Source organism: Cervus elaphus, chromosome 26, assembly GCF_910594005.1.
Source record: "Cervus elaphus chromosome 26, mCerEla1.1, whole genome shotgun sequence".
In the NCBI taxonomy this organism is placed as follows: domain Eukaryota; kingdom Metazoa; phylum Chordata; class Mammalia; order Artiodactyla; family Cervidae; genus Cervus; species Cervus elaphus.
Genome location: NC_057840.1, coordinates 41,848,035 through 41,871,410, shown reverse-complemented (window position 1 = coordinate 41,871,410; position 23,376 = coordinate 41,848,035). Strand labels below are relative to the sequence as shown.

Here is a 23,376-nt window from a genome sequence, read left to right as displayed (position 1 = left end):
CTGTCCTCACAGAGCCCTCCGGTTCATTTTTCACATGGGTGTGGAAGGTGGAAATCACTCAGTTTGCTACTGGCTCATAGCATCACTACATCCCAGTCATTTCCCGGGCTTGGCAGCATTCATGGAAAGAACCCACACCTTTCCATTCTTGCCATGTTATACAGAATACATATTCTCTGAAGCCTTCTAAAAAGATGTTCACAAACAGCACCTCTGCTCCAAAAAGTCCCACACACATTTATGGAGTGAACAAGTACAAATTTAGCAATTTTAATCAATGTCCTTGCAGATGAGTGTAGATATGTATATGCATATATACATATATATATATATATATCTCAAAATTGAGAATTTACAAGTAAGATTTGATACATTTGGTCTAGCAGTGGGTAAGTCCACAGAGTAAATCTTAAGTAGGCTACATTTCCTTCAGTGGCGTTTTTAATAATTCAGTTCTACTGCATAGAGAGGGATCCAAAGCTTAAATTTAGCTACTTTGAGAGGAGTCCAGTGAGAAAAAAGAAAGCGGGTGGTGTTCCATGAAGGGAGCTGAGCATGTTGATACTGATCCCTGGAGATACTGAAGCATCTGAACTTTGAGCCTAAAAAGGTTGAAAATCACACCGTGCATCCCTGTAGCTGAGTGTCTGTGCCATCTCTGGGACGTGCTGCTATAAGTAAAACCTGTAGAGACGCAAAGTTAACGGCAACATTGAAGCCGGTGTGTGGTCCAGGCCGAGACGTAGGACTGAGCTCCAGATTGAAGATGCCTGAAGTGTCCAGTGTCCACTGTGTGGCCTTGCTGATGCCGGGGACAGCAGTGGGGCTTGGACACTGCCTCTTTTCCTGCTGGCAGGCCCTCACTCAAGGTAACGAGGGGGTCGGCAGGGTGAGCTTCCAGCATGATCTTCCTGCGGTTACCACTTCCCCGGGATGGAGACCCCACACTCGTACCAGCCCACATAGTAGTAGGGGGTTCCAAAACCTATGTTGCCAAAGCTGACTGGCTCCTGGCGGTACTGGCGATAGTAGCCTGGAAGGTTAAAAAGAGAGAGAGAGAAAGAAAATGCATCTGTGACACTGTGATTTATAATAGAAAATGGATATTTGGTTTTCATCCCCACTCCTGGCACAAGGCTCCCCAAACCCTTGGAATTTCCTGAGTGGTAAGAGCAATAACTCTGATGTTGAAGCTGAAACTCAAATGTTTTGGCCACCTGATGCGAAGAGCTGACTCATTTGAAAAGACCCTGATGTTAGGAAAGATTGAAGGCAGGAGGAGAAGGGGACAACAGAGGATGAGATGGTTGGACGGCATCACCGACTCAATGGACATGAGTCTGGGTAAACTCCAGGAGTTGGTGATGGACAGGGAGGCCTGGCGTGCTGTGGTTCATGGGGTTGCAAAGAGTCGGACACGACTTAGCAGCTGAACTGAACTGAACTGAAGAGCAATAAAGGTGTCTGGGAAATGATTATTTCATAATAAACCTCTTCAACCACACGTGGGCTTATGTTAATGAAGTGGCTTCTGGAAAGCACCTGAGGGTAAGGGCTGGTCGCCAGAGGACCAATCGTGGGAATATGGGGTGGGGGCTTCCGTCCCACCCCCAACCTCAGGGAGGAGAGAGGAGTAGAGATTGAGTTCAGTCACTCATGGTCAATGCTTTCATCAACTGTAGCTATGTAACAAAGCCTCCATGGGCTTCCCTGGTGGCTCAGTGGTAAAGAATCCACCTGTAATGCAGGAGCCACAGGAGATGTGAGTTCAGGCCCTGGAAGAGAAGATCCTCTGGAGGAGGGAATGGCAACCCACTCCAGTATTCTTGCCTGGAGAATTCCATGAACTGAGAAGCCTGGCAGGCTACAGTCCATGGGGTTGCAGAGTCAGACATGACTGAGCGATTGAGCATGCAAGCAATGAAGCCTCCATAATGTGGGTGGGCCTCAGCCAATCAGTTGAAGGCTGTAGTAGAAAAAGACTGAGTTTCCCCGAGGACGGAGGTATTCTGCCTTCAGACTCGAACTGCAGCATCAGCTTTGCCCTAGGTCTCCAGCAGCCTTGTTGGGCTACCCTGTAGATTTTGGACTTGCCAGTTTCCACAACCATATGAGCCAATTCCTTAAAATAAATCTCATTCTCTACTTCTCTCTGTCTCTCTGTCTCTATCTTTCTGCTGTTGGTTCTGATTCTCTGGAGAACCCCGCCTAATATACTTGTTTTATTGGAGTTAATAATGTATTACAAATTGTTAACTTTGAGATAAATATACTTATTTCCTCTTACAATGCCATCATGAAGTAATTGATACACAATCTCCTGAGACATATCCTGGTTGGTTTGCATTTATTTTTTCTTTCTCTGTACTCTTGTTCATGCCATTCTCCACCTGGAAGACTCTCTAATCTTTGCATGAATTTTTATGACTCAGCCCAGACTCTGCCTCTTCTGAAAACTTCCCCTGGCAGCCTCAAGTGGCTTGCCTCTCTTGAACTCAGAGACTGACTATAATCTGCACAATTACCTGATAAACCTGATAATGGGACAGTCATGTGACACAACTTGCCATTGTTTGCACTTTAAGGTGTTTGCTCTAGTTACCTTTCATATATTTATCCTCTCTTTCCAATTCTGACTGTTTCCTGAAAGTAGGGATAAGGTCTTGTATTCCTCTGTATCCCTACCTCTCCGAAGTGAAAGGGAAAGTGTTAGTCACTCATCTGTGTCCAACTCTTTATGACCCCATGGACTGTAGTCCACCAGGCTCTTCTGTCCACGGAATTCTCCAGGCAAGAATACTGGAGTGGGTTGCCATTCCCTTCTCCAGGGGATCTTCCCAACCCAGGGATTGAACCTAGGTCTCCTGCATTACAGGCAGATGCTTTACTGTCTGAGCCAGTTCTCCAAGGCTCACTCCAAATACAGCACATGGTAGGAGTACTTTGTTGATTCCTTATTTTTATGATCAAAAATGCTGCTAACATCCATCTTCAAATGGTAAACCAAAGGCAGAGATAGCGTGAATTTTCTCCTTAGGTTAGCCCTCCTCCCCACCCTACCCCCAGTGTAATAGATCAGGCCTTTGTTCACATTACCTTGAATGTTAGGGAGTGCTTCTATGTAGGACTGAGGCCCTGTTCTTCCATCAAGGTGTGAATCCACAAATTGACAGTGGTCTTCGCCTCTTCCCCAACTGTCCCCAATGCTGTAGAATGTATCTGCAAAAAGGAATTTGATGAGTCAGTGACTGGCCCAAAAATGCTACAGCTGATTTAGGAATTTGCACAAACTTGAAGAATCAACACCAAAAAAAGATGTCATTTTCATCATAGGGGACTGGAATGCAAAAGTAGGAAGTCAAGAGATAACTAACAGGCACATTTGGCCTTGGAGTACAAAATGAAACAGGGCAAAGACTAACAGCAGTTTTGCCAAGAGAATGCACTGGTCATAGCAAACATCTTCTTCCAACAACACAAGAGAAGACTCTATACATGAACATCACCAGATGGTCAACACCAAAATTAGATTGATTATATTCTTTGCAGTCAAAGGTGGAGAAGCTCTATACAGTCAGCAAAAACAAGACTGGGAGCTACTGTGGCTCAGATCATGAACTCTTTATTGCCAAATTCAGACTTAATTGAAGAAAGTAGGGAAAACCACTAGACCATTCAGGCATGACTGAACTCAAACCCCTTAGGATCATACAGTGCAAGTGACAAATGGATTCAAGGGATTAGATCTGATAGAATGCCTGAAGAACTATGGACAGAGGTTTATGACATTGTACAGGAGGCAGTGATCAAAACCATCCCCAAGAAACAGAAATGCAAAAAGGCAAAATGGCTGTCTGAGGAGGCCTTACAAATATCTGAGAAAATAAAAGAAGCTAAAGGCAAGGGAGAAAAGGAAACATATACCCATCAGAGTGCATAATTCCAAAGAACAGCAAAGAGAGATAAGAAAGCCTTCCTTGGTGATCAATGCAAAGAAATAGAGGAAAACAATAGAATGGGAAAGACAAGAGTTCTCTTCAAGAAAATTAGAGATACCAAGGGAACATTTCATGCAAAGATGGGCACAGAAAAGGACAGAAATGGTATGAACCTAACAGAGGCAGAAGATACTAAGAAAAGGTGGCAAGAACACATGGAAGAGCTATACAAAAAAATACCTTAATTATCCAGATAACCATGATGGTGTGATCACTCACCTAGAACCAGACATCGTGGAGTGCAAAGTCAAGTGGGCCTTAGGAAGCATCGCTACAAACAAAGCTAGTGGAGGTGATGGAATTCCAGCTGAGCTATTTCAAATACTAAAAGATGATGCTGTTAAAGTACTGCATGCAATATGCCAACAAATTTGGAAAACTCAGCAGTGGCCACAGGACTGGAAAAGGTCAGTTTTCATTCCAATCCCAAAGAAAAGCAATGCCAAAGAATGTTCAAACTACCACACAATTGCACTCATCTCAAATGCTAGCAAAATAATTCTCCAAAATACTTAATAATTCTCCAAGCGAGGCTTCAACAGTGCATGAACCAAGAAATTCCAGATGTTCAAGCTGCATTTAGAAAAGGCAGAGGAACCAGAGATCAAATTGCCAACATCCACTGAATCATAGAAAAAGCAAGAGAATTCCAGAAAAACATCTACTTCTGCTTCATTGACTATGCCAAAGCCTTGGATTGTGTAGATCATGACAAACTGGAAAATTCTTAAAGAGATGGGAATACCAGATCACCGTACCTGCCTCCTGAGAAATCTGTATGCAGGTCAAAAAGCAACAGTTAGAACTGGACATGGAACAACGGACTGGTTCCAAATTGGGAAAGGAGTGCATCAAGGCTGTATATTGCCACCCTGTTTATTTAACTTATATGCAGAGTACATCATGTGAAATGCCAGGCTGGATGAAGCACAGGCTGGAATCAAGATTAGGAGAAATATCAATAACTTCAGATATGCAGATGACACCACCCTTATGGCAGAAAGCAAAGAGGACTAAGGAGCCTCTTGATGAAAGTAAAAGAGGGGAGTGAAAAAGCTGACTTAAAACTCAACATTCAGAAAACTAAGATCATGGCATCTTGTCCCATCACTTCATGGCAAATAGATGGGGAAACAGTACTTTCTTGGGCTCCAAAATCACTGCAGATGGTGACTGCAGCCATGAAATTAAAAGACGCTTACTCCTTGGAAGAAAAGTTATGACCAACCTAGACAGCACATTAAAAAGCAGAGACTTGACTTTGCCAACAAAGTCTGTCTAGTCAAGACTATGGTTTTTCCAGTAGTCATGTATGGATGGGAGAGCTGGACTATAAAGAAAGCTGAGCACTGAAGAATTGATGCTTTTAACTGTGGTGTCGGAGAAGACTCTTGAGAGTCCCTTGGACAGCAAGGAGATAAAATTAGTCAATCCTAAAGGAAACCAGTCCTGACTAGTCATTGGAAGGACTGATGCTGAAGCTGAAACTCCAATACTTTGGCCACATGATTCGAAGAACTGACTCATTGGAAAAGATCCTGATGCTGGGAAAGATTTATGGTAGGAGGAGAAGAGAATGACAGAAAATAAGATGGTTGGATGGCATCACCAATTCAATGGACATGAGTTTCAGCAAGCTCTGGGGGTTGGTGATGGACAGGGAGGCCTGGTGTGCTGCGGTCCATGGGGTTGCAAAGAGTCGGACACGACCAAGTGACTGAACTGAAGAGGGCGCATTACTTACACTGCGTGTCATACTTTCCATGTTTGAAAGATGGTGACAATGGCACTGATTTCAAAGCATTGTAAGGATTTATTGAGATCATGTATGCTACATACTTAGCAAGTGTTCCTTAAATGGAAACTACTAATATTATAGGCATTTTCAGCCAATAAATGAGAGACCTTTCTACTCTTTGGTTTAAAAAAAAAAGGTGGAAGCTCTGATAGTCAGAGAATATTTTATGAAACCATTATGAAAAGCATGAATATGTGTAAAAATGGTGGGACCTATTTTCATATGTAACTAGAAGTAGGGCGTGTCTGTGGCAGGAGGTGCTGTCTGCTGTCCTTGGTCCTGAACCAGGGCTGCACAGTAGGGCCGGGTTGTTTCTCTCAACCCTGCGATACCAGACATGCCTGTGTAACCTCTCCCAGGAATTCTGAAGCAGAGGAGGAAAAACGCAGTGTGGGAGAGGGGGAAAAAAGCAGAGAGAAACAGACACTGGTTGTCGGGAGAGGCGTAAACACTGAGAAATTGCTGGAGTGGGGGATGGTTGGGGAGATTTTGACATTATCGAGAAATGATGATCACTAGCAAGAAATAAAGGAACAAAATAACCGACATATGATGAAATATAAACCAGCTGCAGGAAAGTGTTTTTTTTAATGTTATGCTAAAAGATTAAAAGTTGTGTGAATTTTGCAATATAAAACAACTATGTGTAGGTGGGTGAGTCAAAGCCAGCTGGGTAGAAATGGCATTTTGAAATGTTAGTAGCTCAAAGTATATATGTTATTCTCTGTTTGAATCCCCTACCATGATGAAAACAATGGAATTTTTGTTTGGACACAGAATAAAGAGTGCAGCTCATCTATGTTTCACCATCTACATTTTTTCTCTGTAAAGCTGTGCCAGAGGCAAAGACCATAGTGTGGACTTGTCCTCAATAATTCCAGCTTACATGCATGCTACTGTTATAGAATCAACAACAAAGAAAAATGGCCTTTGATTTTCTAATAGTATTCTGGACTTCATTCCTAAAAAGTAGTAGATTTAAGATATATACATATATTCCTGGGTACCAATGTGAAAACAGGTCACTCTAGCATAGAGCCTGCAAAACTGGTTTGCATTTGAGCCAGACTGAGATATGACCAGTCCACACCTCAAATGCATCCTGGTGCACCTGCTATGTCAAGTTAGTATCTGATCAACCAGAAACTTTTCATACCTTCTCATAGCACGCCATCCCCAAAGACCTACCTTTCAGGTTGTCACTGAGGTAGATCTTATACCGCAGCGAATTGCAAAGAACAACTCCCACAAACTTCCTGTACCAAGTCCGCTTCACATACTGTCGGCCGTGGCAGTCCGTGTAGCTAGGGTCGTGTTTGAAGGCAAAGGGGATCCAGATGGGCTCACCACCTGGACAACAAAAAGCACATCTTCCAAGTCATGGCGCTTCACTGTGTTTATACCCTTGTATAAAGTACCAGACATGTCGGCTTATTCACTGGGCCTTGCCTTCCTTGCAGGGCTTTTCTGAGCAGTTTTCCCATCTCCCGATGGGTGCGCTCTTTCTTCTCTTCTTTCTTTGTACTGAAGTACAGCTCAGGAGTTCCTCACACCTGAAGATATTTGAACTATTTGCATTTCCATAAAGGATTCTCAGAGTAAGAAAAAACCTTTCAGCTTCAAGGAGTATAAGCTATGATGACAAGTTTGACCTTGGGGGTCACACCATCCTACCTCCCCACCTCAAAGCCCCTGAGCACAGGTGCCTACTGTTCCTGTCACTCCTAAGACCTGTCCTGAACTTAGGCAATAGGTTTTTCTATGTTTATTTGAAAAACAAAGTATAAACTTTTTTGTACTCTTAATCCATTTTGCTATCTTTTCAGCAATTTAAAATATTCAAGGAAGTTAGGAAAATAGTTACCACTTCATAGGTTGCTGGCCGCCCACAATGGTTTTATAGCTATTGTCTGTGCTGTGCTGTACTTAGTTGCTCAGTCATGTCCGACTCTTTGTGACCCCATGGATTGTAGCCTGCCAGGCTCCTCTGTCCATGGGTATTCTCCGGGCAAGAATACTGGAGTGGGTAGCCATGCCCTTCTCCAGGGGACCTTCCCAACCCAGGAATCAAACCCGGGTCTCCTGCATTGCAGGTGGATTCTTTACCAGCTGAGCTACCAGGGAAGCCCAGCTATGGTCTACTCGGGCCCTATTTAACAATTTCCAGACCGTTCTCTTCCCTAGATTAGGAGAGCCGGTGCAAAGAAACCACAGAAGTTGTCAGAAAATTATGACAATACAAAAATGATTTGGCATGTCTACTTGTGAGTAACCCTAACAATCTCATGTTCAATATCCAACTTGGTTATTAGAATGTCAAGATTATCCAGAAGAGAAACTTACCTGGTGGCCTCACGACAAGAAGAGGATTATCTGCAGAATGAAAAAGAAACAGCTGACTTCACTATTATGTCATGGAGCCACATAACTATGGAAATTTTTTGTAAATGAAAGGGCTAACCAAGCTGCATTAGATAAAGAAAGTGTAAAATTCATTTGGCATATACCAAGACTTTAAAAGTTTTATATCACAGACTCAGAAGTTACATTTATATCTTTCTACTCTCTAATTTCAGCCCTCATTTTCTTGATAACTATTTAGATTTGAATTATTTGGGGTTTTTTCTATAGACCTTTATCATGTTAATTCCGATAGTTGCCAAAAGACCATGTTATTTTTGGGAAATGCAGCCATGAACATAGATACATTATGGTAGCAAATTAACCACTGATAAAGGTTTCCTTGTACTCTTTCTTAATTTCTAAGGAGAAACACACTTCTTAGATGAAACAGGTAAAAACACCAATTTTGAAGTCCTTTGCCAACAGGTCCAGTATAAAGCATATTCTCAAAAAAGACTTTTTCCATATATTTTGATTTAGTAGATTTAAATCACTGCATTTAAAAATATCTTCCAACAGCAAATGTTCTGGGATCAAGCTACAGGTATGGAATGATCTAACCGAATGGAAGAGCCACATTAGTGTGGAGCTGACACTGCTGGGCTCCTGTAGGTCTTTGTCTTGGGACCATGGGCACCAACTCTCCCACCTGGCTTCCTGTACAGAGAGGCTGCCAACCCAGGAACTGCCATCATGAACCAGTTGTGTGTACTGTCTCAGACCATGACCACCCGACACTGTGTGTACTGCCTCAGACCATCACCACCCACCATGGGACACTGTGTGTACCTCCTCAGACCATCACCACCCAACACTGTGTATACTGCCTCAGACCATGACCACCCAACACTGTGTACTGCCTCACACCATGACCACCCACCACGGGACACTGTGTGTACTACCTCAGGCCATCACCACCCACCATGGGACACTGTGTGTACTGCCTCAGACCATGACCACCCGACACTGTGTGTACTGCCTCACACCATGACCACCCACCACGGGACACTGTGTGTACTACCTCAGACCATCACCACCCGACACTGTGTGTACTGCCTCAGACCATGACCACCCAACACTGTATGTACTGCCTCAGACCATGACCACCCACCACGGGACACTGTGTGTACTGTCTCAGACCATCACCACCCAACACTGTGTGTACTGCCTCACACCATCACCACCCACCATGCGACACTGTGTGTACCTCCTCAGACCATCACCACCCAACACTGTGTGTACTTCCTCAGACCATGACCACCCACCATGGGACACTGTGTGTACTGCCTCAGACCATGACCACCCACCATGGGACACTGTGTATACTGCCTCAGACCATCACCACCCAACACTGTGTGTACTCCTCAGACCATCACCACCCAACACTGTGTATATTGCCTCAGACCATGACCACCCAACACTGTGTGCACTGCCTCAGACCATGACCACCCACCACAGGACACTGTGTGTACTGCCTCAGACCATGACCACGGGACACTGTGTGTATGGCCTCAGACCATCACCACCCAACACTGTGTGTACTGCCTCACACCATCACCACCCAACACTGTGTGTACTGCCTCACACCGTGACCACCCACCACGGGACAATGTGTGTACTGCCTCAGACCATGACCACCCAACACTGTGTATACTGCCTCAGACCATGACCACCCACCACGGGACACTGTGTGTACCTCCTCAGACCATCACCACCTGACACTGTGTGTACTCCTCAGACCATGACCACCCAACACTGTGTGTACTGCCTCAGACCATCACCACCCACCATGGGACACTGTGTGTACTGCCTCAGACCATCACCACCCAACACTGTGTGTACTGCCTCACACCATGACCACCCACCACGGGACACTGTGTGTACTGCCTCAGACCATGACCACCCAACACTGTGTATACTGCCTCAGACCATGACCACCCACCACAGGACACTGTGTGTACCTCCTCAGACCATCACCACCTGACACTGTGTGTACTCCTCAGACCATGACCACCCAACACTGTGTGTACTGCCTCAAACCATGACCACCCACCATGGGACACTGTGTATACTGCCCTCAGACCATCACCACCCAACACTGTGTGTACTCCTCAGACCATCACCACCCAACACTGTGTATATTGCCTCAGACCATGACCACCCAACACTGTGTGTATTGCCTCAGACTATCACCACCCAACACTGTGTGTACTGCCTCAGACCATGACCACGGGACACTGTGTGTACTGCCTCAGACCATGACAGTGGAACACTTCACTGAAGGTTCTGAGAGCTCTGCACACCAGCAACACAAAGTAGGGACATCTGAGTGACACTGCTTGCAAGATGGATAGCATTTTAATTAAACCCTCCATATTAAGTAGAGATATCTTTGTCTCCTAGGAAAGGAAGCGTCCTAGAGATCTGACTGATTGAAAGAAGCAACTGCCCCTCAGATCACATGACATGTGTGCACTTCGGCTGCTTGCAATAACAATAAAGAAATTACCTCTGCAACTAGATGGATTCAAAGTTATCTTTCCCACATGGCTAAAAACTAGATTTTCTTCCCTTTTCATTGGAATTTGCTCTTTTCACTTTTCAAGCAGTTCCAGTGAAGACTACTTTTATTATCCAAGTTTTAACTTCGCAGAAAGAAAATCATGTTTATCTTATAAAGTGACATCCAATAAGAACTAACTAAACAGAAGTTTTACTTCTTCAGTTTTCTATTATAGGCCTGATTTCAGATTATTTGTTTTTAAGAAAATGAAAAAAAAAAAGAACATGAAGTCATCCATACCTGATTCTGTAACAAATGAGACTGAAGAGCTGACAGGTCCATAGCCGTGAGGATTTTTGGCTTGAACTCTAAAATAATACCTGAAATCCAAAGAAAACATATTTTGAAAAAGAACCTTGCTTAATTTTTGTGTAATGAGACAAACAGCCAAACTACTGAGCACTCACTCTGTTCTAGGGTTTGAGTCTTATCTTTTCACAAATGCATACACCGTCGCTATTTCTTCATGTTATTTCTAAACTTTCTCATTTTCAAATAACTTTTCAGGACAGTATAATGAACAGCATAGACATGTTCCCACTAGGAACGGAAGGGCGTACTAGGCAAACAGGTCACTTGGACTGTGTGTGTTATTTAGAGCATCAAGGGTTCGGCTGCCCCATGCAGGCCACGCCCTGCAGGCCTGCCGTTGGATGGTATGGCCGCTTTTGTCTCATCTTGAGTTCCACCAGCAAGAGGGAGAAGCTGGAGCAGGGAGAAATGCTTACCGAGCAGAATTCCAGTTCTAGCCTAAGTCTCATCCCTGGACTTCGTGTATAAAAGCAGGATGTCTGACGGATTGATGATGATGCAACCTGCTGTTGGCAGGGAGAGGCTGAGCCAGTCCAGAGGCTGGCCTCCTCGGGGGAACTAACGTGACAGCAATGTTCTGGGCGCAGGACAAGTGCTACGCTTGGCTCTGGAGCCTTAAAATCACCAAGTCTCCAGCTTCTGTGCCTCAAGGAAAGAGAAGCAAGTCCAGGAAGGGGAAGTGGAAAAGGCCTGCAGAGGCTCTGCTGGGGAGTAATCTTTGTCTTGGAACAGAGAATGTGCTAGAAAAAGCACATGGTCTGAATCAGCCTGTTCACCCACAAGGAGATCAGCCAGTTCGGTCGGGAGTCCAAGAGCATCTTACTTTGGACTCTCGTGAGCTACAGGACCAAAAGCAGTGATGAGAAAATACTGGAAGCCAACACAGTTGAGACCTACTCTACCTAAGGTTAATCTTTATGTTGTCCTCCCCCCTGGAATCCTAGGTATTATCTGTGCCCTCTTAGTCCTTAACTGGGGCTTCCCTGGTGGCTCAGATGATAATCTGCCTGCAATGCGGGAGACCTGGGTTCGATCTCTGAGTTGGGAAGATCCCCTGGAGAAGGAAATGACAACCTACTCCAGTGTTCTTGCCTGGAGAATCCCATGGACAGAGGAGCCTGGCAGGCTACAGTCCATGGGGTTGCAAAGAGTCAGACATGACTGAGCAACTATTACATACAGTCCCTAACTGGTTCCAGGTAAAGAAAGAGGGTTAAAAAAAAAATTGGGCAGGGGAGTGTGTCTACCACCTCAGAGAGTTCAGAAGGGGCCTTGGCTTCGGGGCAATAGGAGCTACACTTCAATATTACAAGACCCTATGTTTAAGTCAGACATACAGATCACATGCACTAATTAAGATGCACTAAAGTTTTAAAAGGAAAACTATTTACTCCCAGAGAGCAAAGGCGCATGTCTGTTGCACCTCTGCCCTGGCGCCGAGCCTGCTGAGCATCTGAGCTGAGGTCCCCAGGGGAGCCTCTGGCCTCACAGTTAACGCAGAGGTATTTGACTTTGGGTTTGATTGAACAGGCAGCAAAGAAAAAGTCCATTTGATAAAATCAAGTCTTCTCTTAAGCTTTTCAAGAAAGTATATTCACATCTCATTTAGGACAGAATCCTTTTTAAAATTTCATTAAACAAACAAAAAAAAATTTCGTTAAAAAAAAAAAGATATGCACAATTAAGAACATATGAGTTCCCAAATCTCAATTCTCTCAGCACTTTGTGTGTTCTCAATTGTGCATACTTCTAACTCAGCGGGCGTGGAGTTATTTAAGGCAAACTCCGCTGGCAGTTCAAACAGGGGGTTTGGCCTACATCAACGATAACAGTCAAACTTTACAGACGCCTTTTCCTTAAAAAAAAAAAAATAGGAAATCGAAACCTAGGGTGTGATACTGATATTCAGAGGCTACCAGAGACATTTATTTCTGCTGCATGTTTCTCAGGCCATCCCTGGAAGCAACCTGGTACCACTTCCCCAGCTCGGCAGAGGGGAGCACCCTGTGTGGAAGAGGAGACGGCAGAGGGGTGATCCATTGGCTGGAAGAGCCTACTCCAGTTTCTTAGTTGTATCCACTCTATTTTACACTGAAACCTAAGTATTCTCCAAATCGACCCTCCTGTCCATGGAATGACTCCATTCCTCCACAGAGCCCATGTGGCCCAATTCTAAAGATTTATTTCCATTTGAACTCCACCTACTATGTCAAAGTAAGCTTAAATATGCTAAGCTGAAAAACAATACGGAATTATAAAAAAAGTAAAATTTTCAAAAACCACATTTAATTTTTTTCTACAGACTAAAATATATATTCCATACCCTGAAGTGTCTCTGTGTCACCTAAGTAACAAGAGCATCCCATGCCTTGCCTTCTTATACAAGCTACTGGCACCTTCTTTTGAATAGGTTCCATGGTGACAGATCTTTATACTTTAGGCTTCCCGGGTGGCGCTAGGGGTAAAGAAACTGCCTGCCAATGCAGGAGACACAAGAGACGTGGGTTTGATCCCTGGGTTGGGAAGATCCTCTGGAGGAGGGCGTGGCAACCCACTCCAGTAATCTTGCCAGGAGAATCCCATGGACAGAGTTACCTGGAGGGCTACACTCCCTGGGGTCACAAAGAGTTGGATGCAACTGAAGCGACTTAGCACGCAGGCATGGAGGGGTCTGAGGGAAATCCTCGTAGGAGGAAGCCAGCAAGCACTCTCCCTCCAAAGAATGACAGACCGGAAGGCCACGCTTGGGGAGAAGCCAGTGTGGCCGCTGCCACTCCCAGTCCATCTCCCAGGGCCCCCAGGGTGGGTGGACACAGGACACAAGCCTCAGGGGACCCTGGGGCCCATCTGTGACCGGCTGGTCCAGCCGCCAGCCCCCTCTCTCTTCCATCCCCCCGACCACATCGGCCTCCTGCTCTTGCTCAAAAGCACCAACTTCCCAACACCCTTCCTGCCTCAAGCAACCTGACAACTCGCTTACCTTCTCCAGGTCAAATGCTGCGTATCTTCCTCAGCTGAATGCCCCTTCCTTACCCCCAAGCTCAGGGGAAAAAAAACCCTATTACACACTCACAGCACAGAGTACTGCTTCCTCAGGATGCTGGTCGGGGAAAGGCCATATCTACATGTTTATAAACCGTCGGTCTCTGTCAGACTGTGAGCGCCATGAGGGGCCATGGTGTGTTGTAGGCCCCTCCCCGACCCCTCCGGCTCTTCCCTCTTTGGAGCCCGGGGCCTGGCCCTGAGCACTCAGGAAGCTCTCACTGAGTGAGCCGTGGACACTCATTCATGCCTATTGGAAGAATGAATAAACCATCCCACATAACCATCCCCTGACAGTACTCAAAACTCAACATCAGTTTGGTACCAAAAGTTGTCACAAGAAAACTGGGCTGTGGGGGCAAGGGACAGCAGGGGTCCGGGATTTACAAGTAGCCAGGAGGCCAAATTTCTCTAAGGCCTCTTTCAGCTGCTCCTGAGGCTGTGCTGTAAAAACATTCACTCTGAACACAATTTAAAAAAAAAATGGGATGCTGACTTTGTTTTCTTTAGTTTTGTTCTTGCTTTAATGAGTCAACTTTTCATTACTATCAGGGAAGAGCTAAGAAAAGGGCTTTCTCAATTTCCTAATTTTTTTATTTGCTGAATCCTGAAATTTGTAATAGTTTATGAAAGCTCAGTTCAAGTGAGCCCAGGGCATTAACAGGCCCTGAGCAAAGTTCTCCACTAGTTCAGAAGTCTCTTGGTGCCCAAGGCTATTGTCCAGTTTCTATCCCTTTCAACAGTTCTGCTTAAGGTTCAACATTTCTGTTTAAGGAGAGCATTTTGTTCCAATCTCCTGTGTTCCTCTGACTGTATAAAAAAAAAAAAAAAAAAAAAGGGAGACCTCGGGCCCAAGTCACATCATTCGGAACACTTTGCTGTGGAAATACGGTGGCTGGACCTGACATGGTGTGCTGGAGCCACACTACAGGCTTCAGAGAGCTGATCGTTAAATATCAGCAATTCTGCAGGCCCAGGCCAGCTTGAAACTGGCAAATACTATAAAGCAGTTTTTACTTTTTTTCCCCCAGACAGCCAGTTTACAAGCACACCACGCGACCACTGTGTCCTTGGTGTTCTGCCCACGTTCACCCACCAAGGATGGAAGCTTTCCTGATGGCTGTTACCAGCAAGACCAGAGAATATAAAATAGGAAACGCACACACACACTGTTTGTACCCTTGAGACAAGTTCTGCACCATTCACACTGAGGGCTAAAAACTCATTCCCAGATGACCCTCTGGCTGGCAACCCACTTCTCCATGTAGGAAGCCATGCATCTTATAACTGATATTAACATGTAAAATACATCTTTCTTGAAGGATCTGAACTTCTACATCATAGAGCTTGAGTACCAGCTATTAAAATGTTTAGCCAGTTCATACAACTCAACAACAACAACAAAACAAACAACCCAGCTGAAAAATGGGCAAAGAACCTAAATAGACATTTATCCACAAAAGAAATACCCAAGGCCAACAGGCACATGAAAAGATGCTCAAGATCACTAGCTATTAGAGAAATGCAAATCAAAACTACAACAAGGTACCCCCTCATACCAGTCAGAACGGCCATCACCAAAAAGTCTACAAATAACAAATGCTGGAAAGGGTGTGGAGAAAAGGGAACCCTCCCACACTGCTGGTAGAAATAGATCTAGCAATCCCACTCCTGGGCATATAATGTAGCTTTATGTTCATAGCACTATTTATAATAGCAAAGACATGGAGACAACCTAAATATCCACCAACAGAGGAACAGATAAAGAAGACATGGTACACACATACAATGGAATACTGGGAACATTACTCAGCCATAAAAAAAGAATGAAACAATGCCATCTGGAGCAACATGGATGGCACTAAAAATTATCATACTAAGTGAAGTAAGCCAGAAAGAGAAAGATAAACACCACATGATATCACTTATACACGGAAATTAAAATATGACACAAATGAACCTAGCTACGAAATAAAAACAGACTCTCAGACTCAGAGAACAGACCTGTGGTCAACAAGCGTGGGGCAGGCATGGATTGGGAGGCTGTAGTTAGCAGGTGCAAACTATTACATATAGAGTGAATAAACAAGAAAGTCCTACTGTAGAGCAAAAGGACTATATTCAATATCCTGTGATAAAGCACAATCGAAGAGAAGGTGGGAGAAGGTGAGGGTGGGATGTTGCGAAAGAACAGCATGTATATTATCTATGGTGAAACAGGTCACCAGCCCAGGTGGGATGCATGAGACAAGTGCTCGAACCTGGTGCACTGGGAAGACCCAGAGGAATCGGGTGGAGAGGGAGGTGGGAGGGGGGATCGAGATGGGGAATACGTGTAAATCTATTGCTGATTCATGTCAATGTATGACAAAACCCAGTAAAAAAATAAATAAATTAATTAAAAAAAAAAGAAAAAGAATGTGTGTATGTACGTATACGTGTGTGTGTGTGTGTGAATCACTGAATCACTTTTTGGTACAGCAGAAATTAACAAACATTGTAAATCAACTATACTTCAATACAAAATGCTTCTCAATTGCTGCTCTGCTAATGTCATATACAAAGCTTGTGCTGCATAAAGACACCATGTTGGTGACTGCAAATAGATGGATTCCCTTTCAACACACAGGACAATCTTTCCTTTCCCAACTGTAGGCAGTTTCGGTCTCTGGAAAACAGGGAACAAAATATAAACACAATCACCTAACAATCACAAAGCAGATAGTCCTTTCTCCGAAGAAAAGAACATGACACGTGGTAAGCATTCACTTACAGTCTACGAGAAACAGCTGAGAATTCAAAAGAAACCGTAAGAACACTTTTAGTCAGTCCTTTCCTTTTCAGCCTAAGGATATCCGTGACCACGCACACAGGTCTCATTTCCTGTGTATAAATGATGGACACATCATACCTTGTGTTGGGCTTCAGGTTCTCAATGGGCAGGTGAGTTACTGATGAAGCCTGGGTGGACCACTTGTTCCTGATGAAGTCTTCATAGGATGCACTGTAAACCAAGTAACCTACAGGAGGAAAGGAGGCGGAACCCAATGAGCGTCAAGGAAGCACATCACCCAAGAGGCGTAACTCAGGGGAGGGTGGAAGGAGCCGTGGGGTGGGGGCAGCTCTGTGGGAGAAGTCTAGGAGGGGAGCAAGCAGTGTATCGGATCGGGAGCGGGTAGAACGCTGGTGCCCACTGGTGATACCAGATGCAGGTAACGGGCAGAGACACTTCCTGACGACTAGCCGGTTCCCTGCTTTTCTTCCTTCTCCTGATCTCCCACAGTCCCGGGCTTCCTCATCTCCTCAGAACTAACCACATCTAACCATGAATGCACAGCAAAAGGAAAGAGCAGTGACCTCCACACAAGTGTTTAAGAAGTTCCTGGTAGAGGTATATACAATTGTCCTTCACCATCTGTGATGGTGAGTGCTCTGTCTTGTGGCTGAAAGATCCCAAACTCGATAGGTCTCTCCACCTCTTGTTATAGACGCTCCTGTGGTTTGTAGTTGTTGAAGCTCTCTGCCTGCCCTCGACCATGACGTCCAGTGACAACAGCCAGGCAGCTCTGCCTTCTCTGCTGTTAATGGAGCTCAGCAGGGGGACTCTGGACCCTGACACCTGCCCCGCCTGCCAGGCCACCCCGGGCAGCTGAGTGACGTTCCTGTCGCAGCATCACACATCCTTTATGCTGGTCTCTTACGGGGGAAGGAAATATTTGTCAAGTACTTTCTCTGTGCCAAACGTTATGCCAAATACTTTGGATCAGGTTTTACTTTGATAAATTCTCCTGACCTTAAGTTTCTCTGTCTGTCTCCATTCTGACACAGGAGGAAACTGAGTCTTAGAGGTCAAATATCTGGTCCAAGTTCATATTTGTTAATTCAACAAATATTTATTGTGTGCTTACTGTATATTCATTCAACCAATATTCATTGTGTGCCTCCTGCAAGGCAGTGCTACTGCATACTACGTGCTAGAGATTAAATGATCATTCGTTTTACTGAAAACTCCAGGAGCAGCAAGGCAGACAGACAAATAGGATTATACTGCTTGTTTATACATCCTGATGAGGGCTGTGTGTTGGGGCGTGGGGGGTGGGGAGAGCTGGGCACAGAGAGCTTTTCCAGGACCACGAAATCGGGCTGATGATAACTAAAGGAAGCTGCTGCTGCTGCTAAGTCGCTTCAGTCATGTCCGACTCTGTGCGACCCCATAGACGGCAGCCCATCAGGGTCCTCCGTCCCTGGGATTCTCCAGGCAAGAACACTGGAGTGGGTTGCCATTTCCTTCTCCAATGCATGAAAGTGAAAAGTGAAACTGAAGTCGCTCAGTCGTGTCTGACTCTGTGCGACCCCGTGGACTACAGCCTACCAGGCTCCTCCGTCCATGGGATTTTCCAGGCAAGAGAACTGGAGTGGGGTGTCATTGCCTTCTCCGAACTAAAGGATAGGAAGCAGTTAAGATGCATGGTGGGAGGCAGGGAGAACTCCAGGTGGAGGGAACACCTGGGCAAAGATGCGGGTGAGGGAGAAACCAGAAGGCAGGAGGGCCTCAGAGTGGCAGGGGAGGGGAAGGGCAACATGAAACGAAGCTAAAAAAGCATCGAACAACAACAACAAAAATGCAAGGCCCTTTGGTTATGAAGGCTTTTGCTTTTCATTCCAGAAGAAAAGGAAGACATTCAAGGGGCGACACAAGAAGACTGTCTTCTGTGTATCTCTCTGGTGCCGAGCAGAGGACCAGACAGGTGTGGTATATGGACGGGGTGGTCTAGCAGGACAGTGTGACAATATCCAGGTGAGTGGTCACAACAGCTCAGGTACCGAGGTGGTTAATGGAGAGCAATGGATGCGTGCAGGAGAAATCTGAAAGGTAATGGTGACGGGATTGAGTGATGAACTGAATACGGAGGGGAAATAAAGGAGATTGGAAGATGACTCCAAAGCTTCAGGGCTGCAAGAATGGACGGAGAGTGAGTCAGAAAACCCAGATGAGCAGGTGTGTGTCTGGATCATGAGTCTGATTCTGGATATGCGGAATCTGAGAAGCTTTGGAGACATGACGGATGATAATGTCAAGTGGACGTGATTTTTCAGTTTGAGGCTCAGAGGCGAGCAGGCTGCGTCCTGACCTACAAACCAATGACTCACCGCCAAGAGGCACTGAAACCACGTGCATCGGGACTTCCGTGGTGGTCCAGCGGTCAGGACCCTGTCTGCCATTGCAGGGGACACAGATTCAATGCCTGGTCCGGGAAGACCCCACAATTCGGAGGGGCAACGAGGCCCAGGCACCACAACTACCAAGCCTGTACTCTAGAGCCCTCGGGCCGCAGCTGCTGAAGCCCGTGTGCCCCACATCCTCTGCTCGGCAGCGAGCCGCTGCGATGGGAAGCCCACACACAGCAACCAGACAGCAGCCCCCCGCTCACCACAGCTAGAGAAAGCCTGAGTGCAGCAATGAAGACCCAGCGCAGCCAAAAGTAAACAAATAAAAAAATTTAAATGCTTGTAAATATATATACATTTTAAAAAGACACGTGTGTGGGTAAAATCCTCAGCTGAAGCTGAAGCTTTTCTTCTTACTCTATGTTTTCTCTCTCCAGGGTCCTCATTGCTGCACTCAGGCTTTCTCTAGCTGTGGTGAGCAGGAGGCTACTGTCTAGCTGGACTGGACTGAAGGACTGATGCTGAAGCTGACACTCCAATACTTTGGCCACATGATGGGAAGAACTGACTCATTTGAAAAGACCCTAATGCTGGGAAAGACTGAAGGTGGGAGGAGAAGGGGATGACAGAGGATGATAGTTGGATGGCATCACCGACACGATGGACATGAGTTTGAGTAAGCTCCAGGAGTTGGTGATGGACAGAGAGGCTGGCATGCTGCAGTCCATGGGGTTGCAAAGAGTTGGACATGACTGAGCAACTGAACTGAACTGAACTGAAGAAGAAAAGCGACTTAGGACCATGCCTTAAGCAATTCCAATCTTTAATGTCGGGTCAAAGAGGATGAGCCTGTGAGGAAAACTTGGGCTGAGAGAATCAGATCACAGGTCAAGGAGGAGAAGATGAAGAAAATCAAAGGCATCGAAGAGGCACATGGCTTTATTCAGCAACCTGTTCTCACCGATCACTTCCGCAAGGGCTATTCTGGTGATGGGAAGAATGGATTAGAGTCACATAGCTCCTCCCCAGCATTCGGGGAGCAGAAATAGGGGCCCTGGGCTCTGAAGCCTTTTCAGAGAAATTCCTTCTCTTTTTTCAACAATTATTTCATAGGACCTGGGAAGTGTTGCTGCTCTCTCCATAGGGTACCCTCCTCCTCTGAAGATGGTGATGTCAAGCCACATGAGCTGATAGTGACGCCGTACCCAACAATGGTCCAGCCGGGGGCGGATGTGCCCAAGGAGCCCTGGCTTCAATGGATCAGCCCAGCTCATCCTCTTTGACCTCGTATCCATTAGAATGCTGTGCTTCATCCCATATACTACTCAGGTTTCCCTGCTCATCCTTGTGTCTAGATTTTTATAACGTGTTTGCTGAGCACATGTATCTCCTGCATTCTCTGTTCTTATCAAAACCAGTCCTGAAAAGATTCAGAGACCACCACAAAGGTGATTTCCCATGGAGTCACTGCTGATGAAGAGACAGCTTCATTCATTAGGACTGATCAGGGTAGGCAACGGATCTTGGACCTATTTACCTTGCAGGAGTTTCGTGTCGTTTGGCCAACGTCTGGTTACACGCTGACTCAACTGCGTGTGAAAGAAAAGAATTGCTGGTGGAAATCAGCAAAGCGCTCTACACCTCACACAGCTACCAGGACCCAAACGCCCTGCTTTGCCCAGAAGTGTGATCTTCCCTTTGGGTCTAGGAGGCATCTGGGTATCCACTTCGCCTCATTGGTCTACAGCTAAAAGAGCTGGTGCCTGATTCATTAACTGATGAAGCGCTCCCATGCTTTTCTCTTTTAACTTCTAGGGTCTAACATGCTTCTTCTGCATATCACAGGGCTGTCGTGCACTGAAATACTCCACAATAAGCAGCTTGGCTGGAGTTGGCATAACTTTCTATTGGGACCTGAAACCCAGTAACACCTCAGCCTTATTATTTATGCTCGTGGCATGAGTACTCGTGATTAGGGCCCTGGGGCTTGGTTTGGGATTCGATGACGGGGGTATGTGGCGATGAGATGACCCCAGTCTCTGGGGAGCTTCGGGAGGCCGGCGATGAAAGGTTAACAGGAGGGTGTGTTTCAGAAGCGCGCCCTCTATGGGATGATACAGGAACTGCGTCGGAGTTAAGTCCCGCGACATTTACAGTTCTCCGAAGGCTCCTCACGCTCCAGCCCAGGGGGCATGTCTAAGGTTGCCGGTCCTTTCATCCTGTATCCATCCTTCTGTTTCTCAGAAGCCCCGTGGCTCAGGGCACAGGGGTATATTTATGTTAAGTAACATCTGTTATGCAAGAGATCAAAAGCTAAGTAGCTTAAGATAAGGTTTTCCATGATTTCTTTTTTCCCTGTATGCTTGCTTGCTTGCTTTTCAAAATTGCCATTCATAAAATCATATTCAGTTCATAAAAGGATTTTCTGGTTGTTTTGACTACAAGCTTTCTTCCTTCCATTGATTTATTTGCTTTCTATTAGGAACACGCTGGACCACAGAAGCTGGCCCCAGCGGCCCAAGCAACTTGTAGATTGGGGGACCAGCAAGTATAGTTACACCAAGACTCAGACCCCTTGATCTGCACTCTGGCTCTCCATGGCCTTACCATCCTGCCTGGCACAATACCCAGGCATTCTGTCCTGTGTCCTTTACCCTGACTTTTGGGCTGCTGTGCAAACTTCATTAAAAAAAAAAATAGCTCTCTGGCTGTGCTTGGGTATTTTTTTCTCGTTTTAAGAGATCATACTGGGGACTTAAAGCAAAAGCATTAGAAATTTCAAATTCAATGAAGGCCACTAGCGTGGTAGTCACATACTATGTCAAATTCCGACTTATCCCACCATCCCCAGTCCTGAGACACACACACACACACATTCCTTCTTCTTATATAACTCACTGACCCAAAAGGAATCATTTGCAAAAGATGGGTGTCTATCCAAAGAAAACATTAACTCTTTTCCATAAGAACTCATCTCAACAAATTTATCCTCAAGTATGTCTTTGGCAGAGTTGAATGAACTCATGAACATCTCATAGACCAAGATCTTGGAGGCTCAAGATCCCTGGGCATTTTCTCCATCACATCCAGTTCCCACCTAAGGAATTCAGGAGGGCCAAGACTGATTTGGAAGCACCGAGCTGACCCAGAAAGAGCCTGAGTCACGACCCCAGGGTTGATCATAATCCCGGGCAGCGCACAGTAGGAGTGCTCTCATTACCCATGCTGCAGGAACTCATCTGACAAGTGGCTCCGCAGACTCCCTGGCTACTTGCAGGATTACAGGGTAAGAGACCTAATGATAGTTTGTATCGGAGGAGACCAAGGTCCAGGGAGAATGAAGTAGTAGCTCCAAGTCATACAAAACCCATCTGGGACTAAGATTCAGGACTTCTGACTTCCATCCAGTGCTCCTCATACTGCCCTACAAGGCTCCCCTTACTGCCTCTATTTCATCCTTTTAAAAGAGAATATCTGCATTCGCCCATCCAATTCATTCATGCATCTCTCCATCTAGCTATCTGACCAATCCACCCATCCCGGCATCCACCCATCACTCATTTCTCCAATCCATTCATTTATTTATCCATCCATCCATCCATCCATCCTTGCATCCACCCATCATTCATTTCTCAAATTCATTTATTTATCCATCAATCATCCATCCATCCATTTTTCATCCATCTACCCACCCATCCATCCATCCTTGCATCCATCCATCATCCATTTCACGAATCTATCCATCCATTCATTTTCCATCCATCCATCCTTGCATCCATCCATCATTCATTTACTCAATCCACTCATTTATCCATCCATCCATCCATTTTTCATCCATCTACCCATCCACCCATCCATCCTTGCATCCATCCATCATCCATTTCACAAATCTATCCATCCATTCATTTTCCATCCATCCATCCTTGCATCCATCCATCATTCATTTACTCAATCCACTCATTTATCCATCCATCCATCCATTTTTCATCCATCTACCCATCCATCCATCTTCCATCCATCCACTCATCCATCATCCATTCATCCCTTATTGTCTGTATTTCCCACCTGCAGATCGACAGGAACTCTGAGCA

The 23,376-nt window shown here is 45.5% G+C and overlaps 1 protein-coding gene across 1 annotated transcript in view; it reads right to left on the bottom strand.

Annotated features, from left to right (window-relative positions):
• Positions 1-237: 237 nt before the first annotated feature.
• The window catches only part of FNDC1 (fibronectin type III domain containing 1), a 112,033-nt gene continuing 88,894 nt past the window's right edge, over positions 238-23,376 (bottom strand). The window contains exons 18-23 of the mRNA XM_043888618.1: positions 17,028-17,136; positions 11,003-11,082; positions 8,140-8,169; positions 6,985-7,146; positions 3,097-3,219; positions 238-1,033 (exon numbers count right to left, since the gene is read on the bottom strand). Coding sequence (XP_043744553.1) covers positions 918-1,033; positions 3,097-3,219; positions 6,985-7,146; positions 8,140-8,169; positions 11,003-11,082; positions 17,028-17,136 — 620 coding nt within the window. The 3' untranslated portion in view covers positions 238-917. The remainder of the gene's footprint in view (positions 1,034-3,096; positions 3,220-6,984; positions 7,147-8,139; positions 8,170-11,002; positions 11,083-17,027; positions 17,137-23,376) is intronic.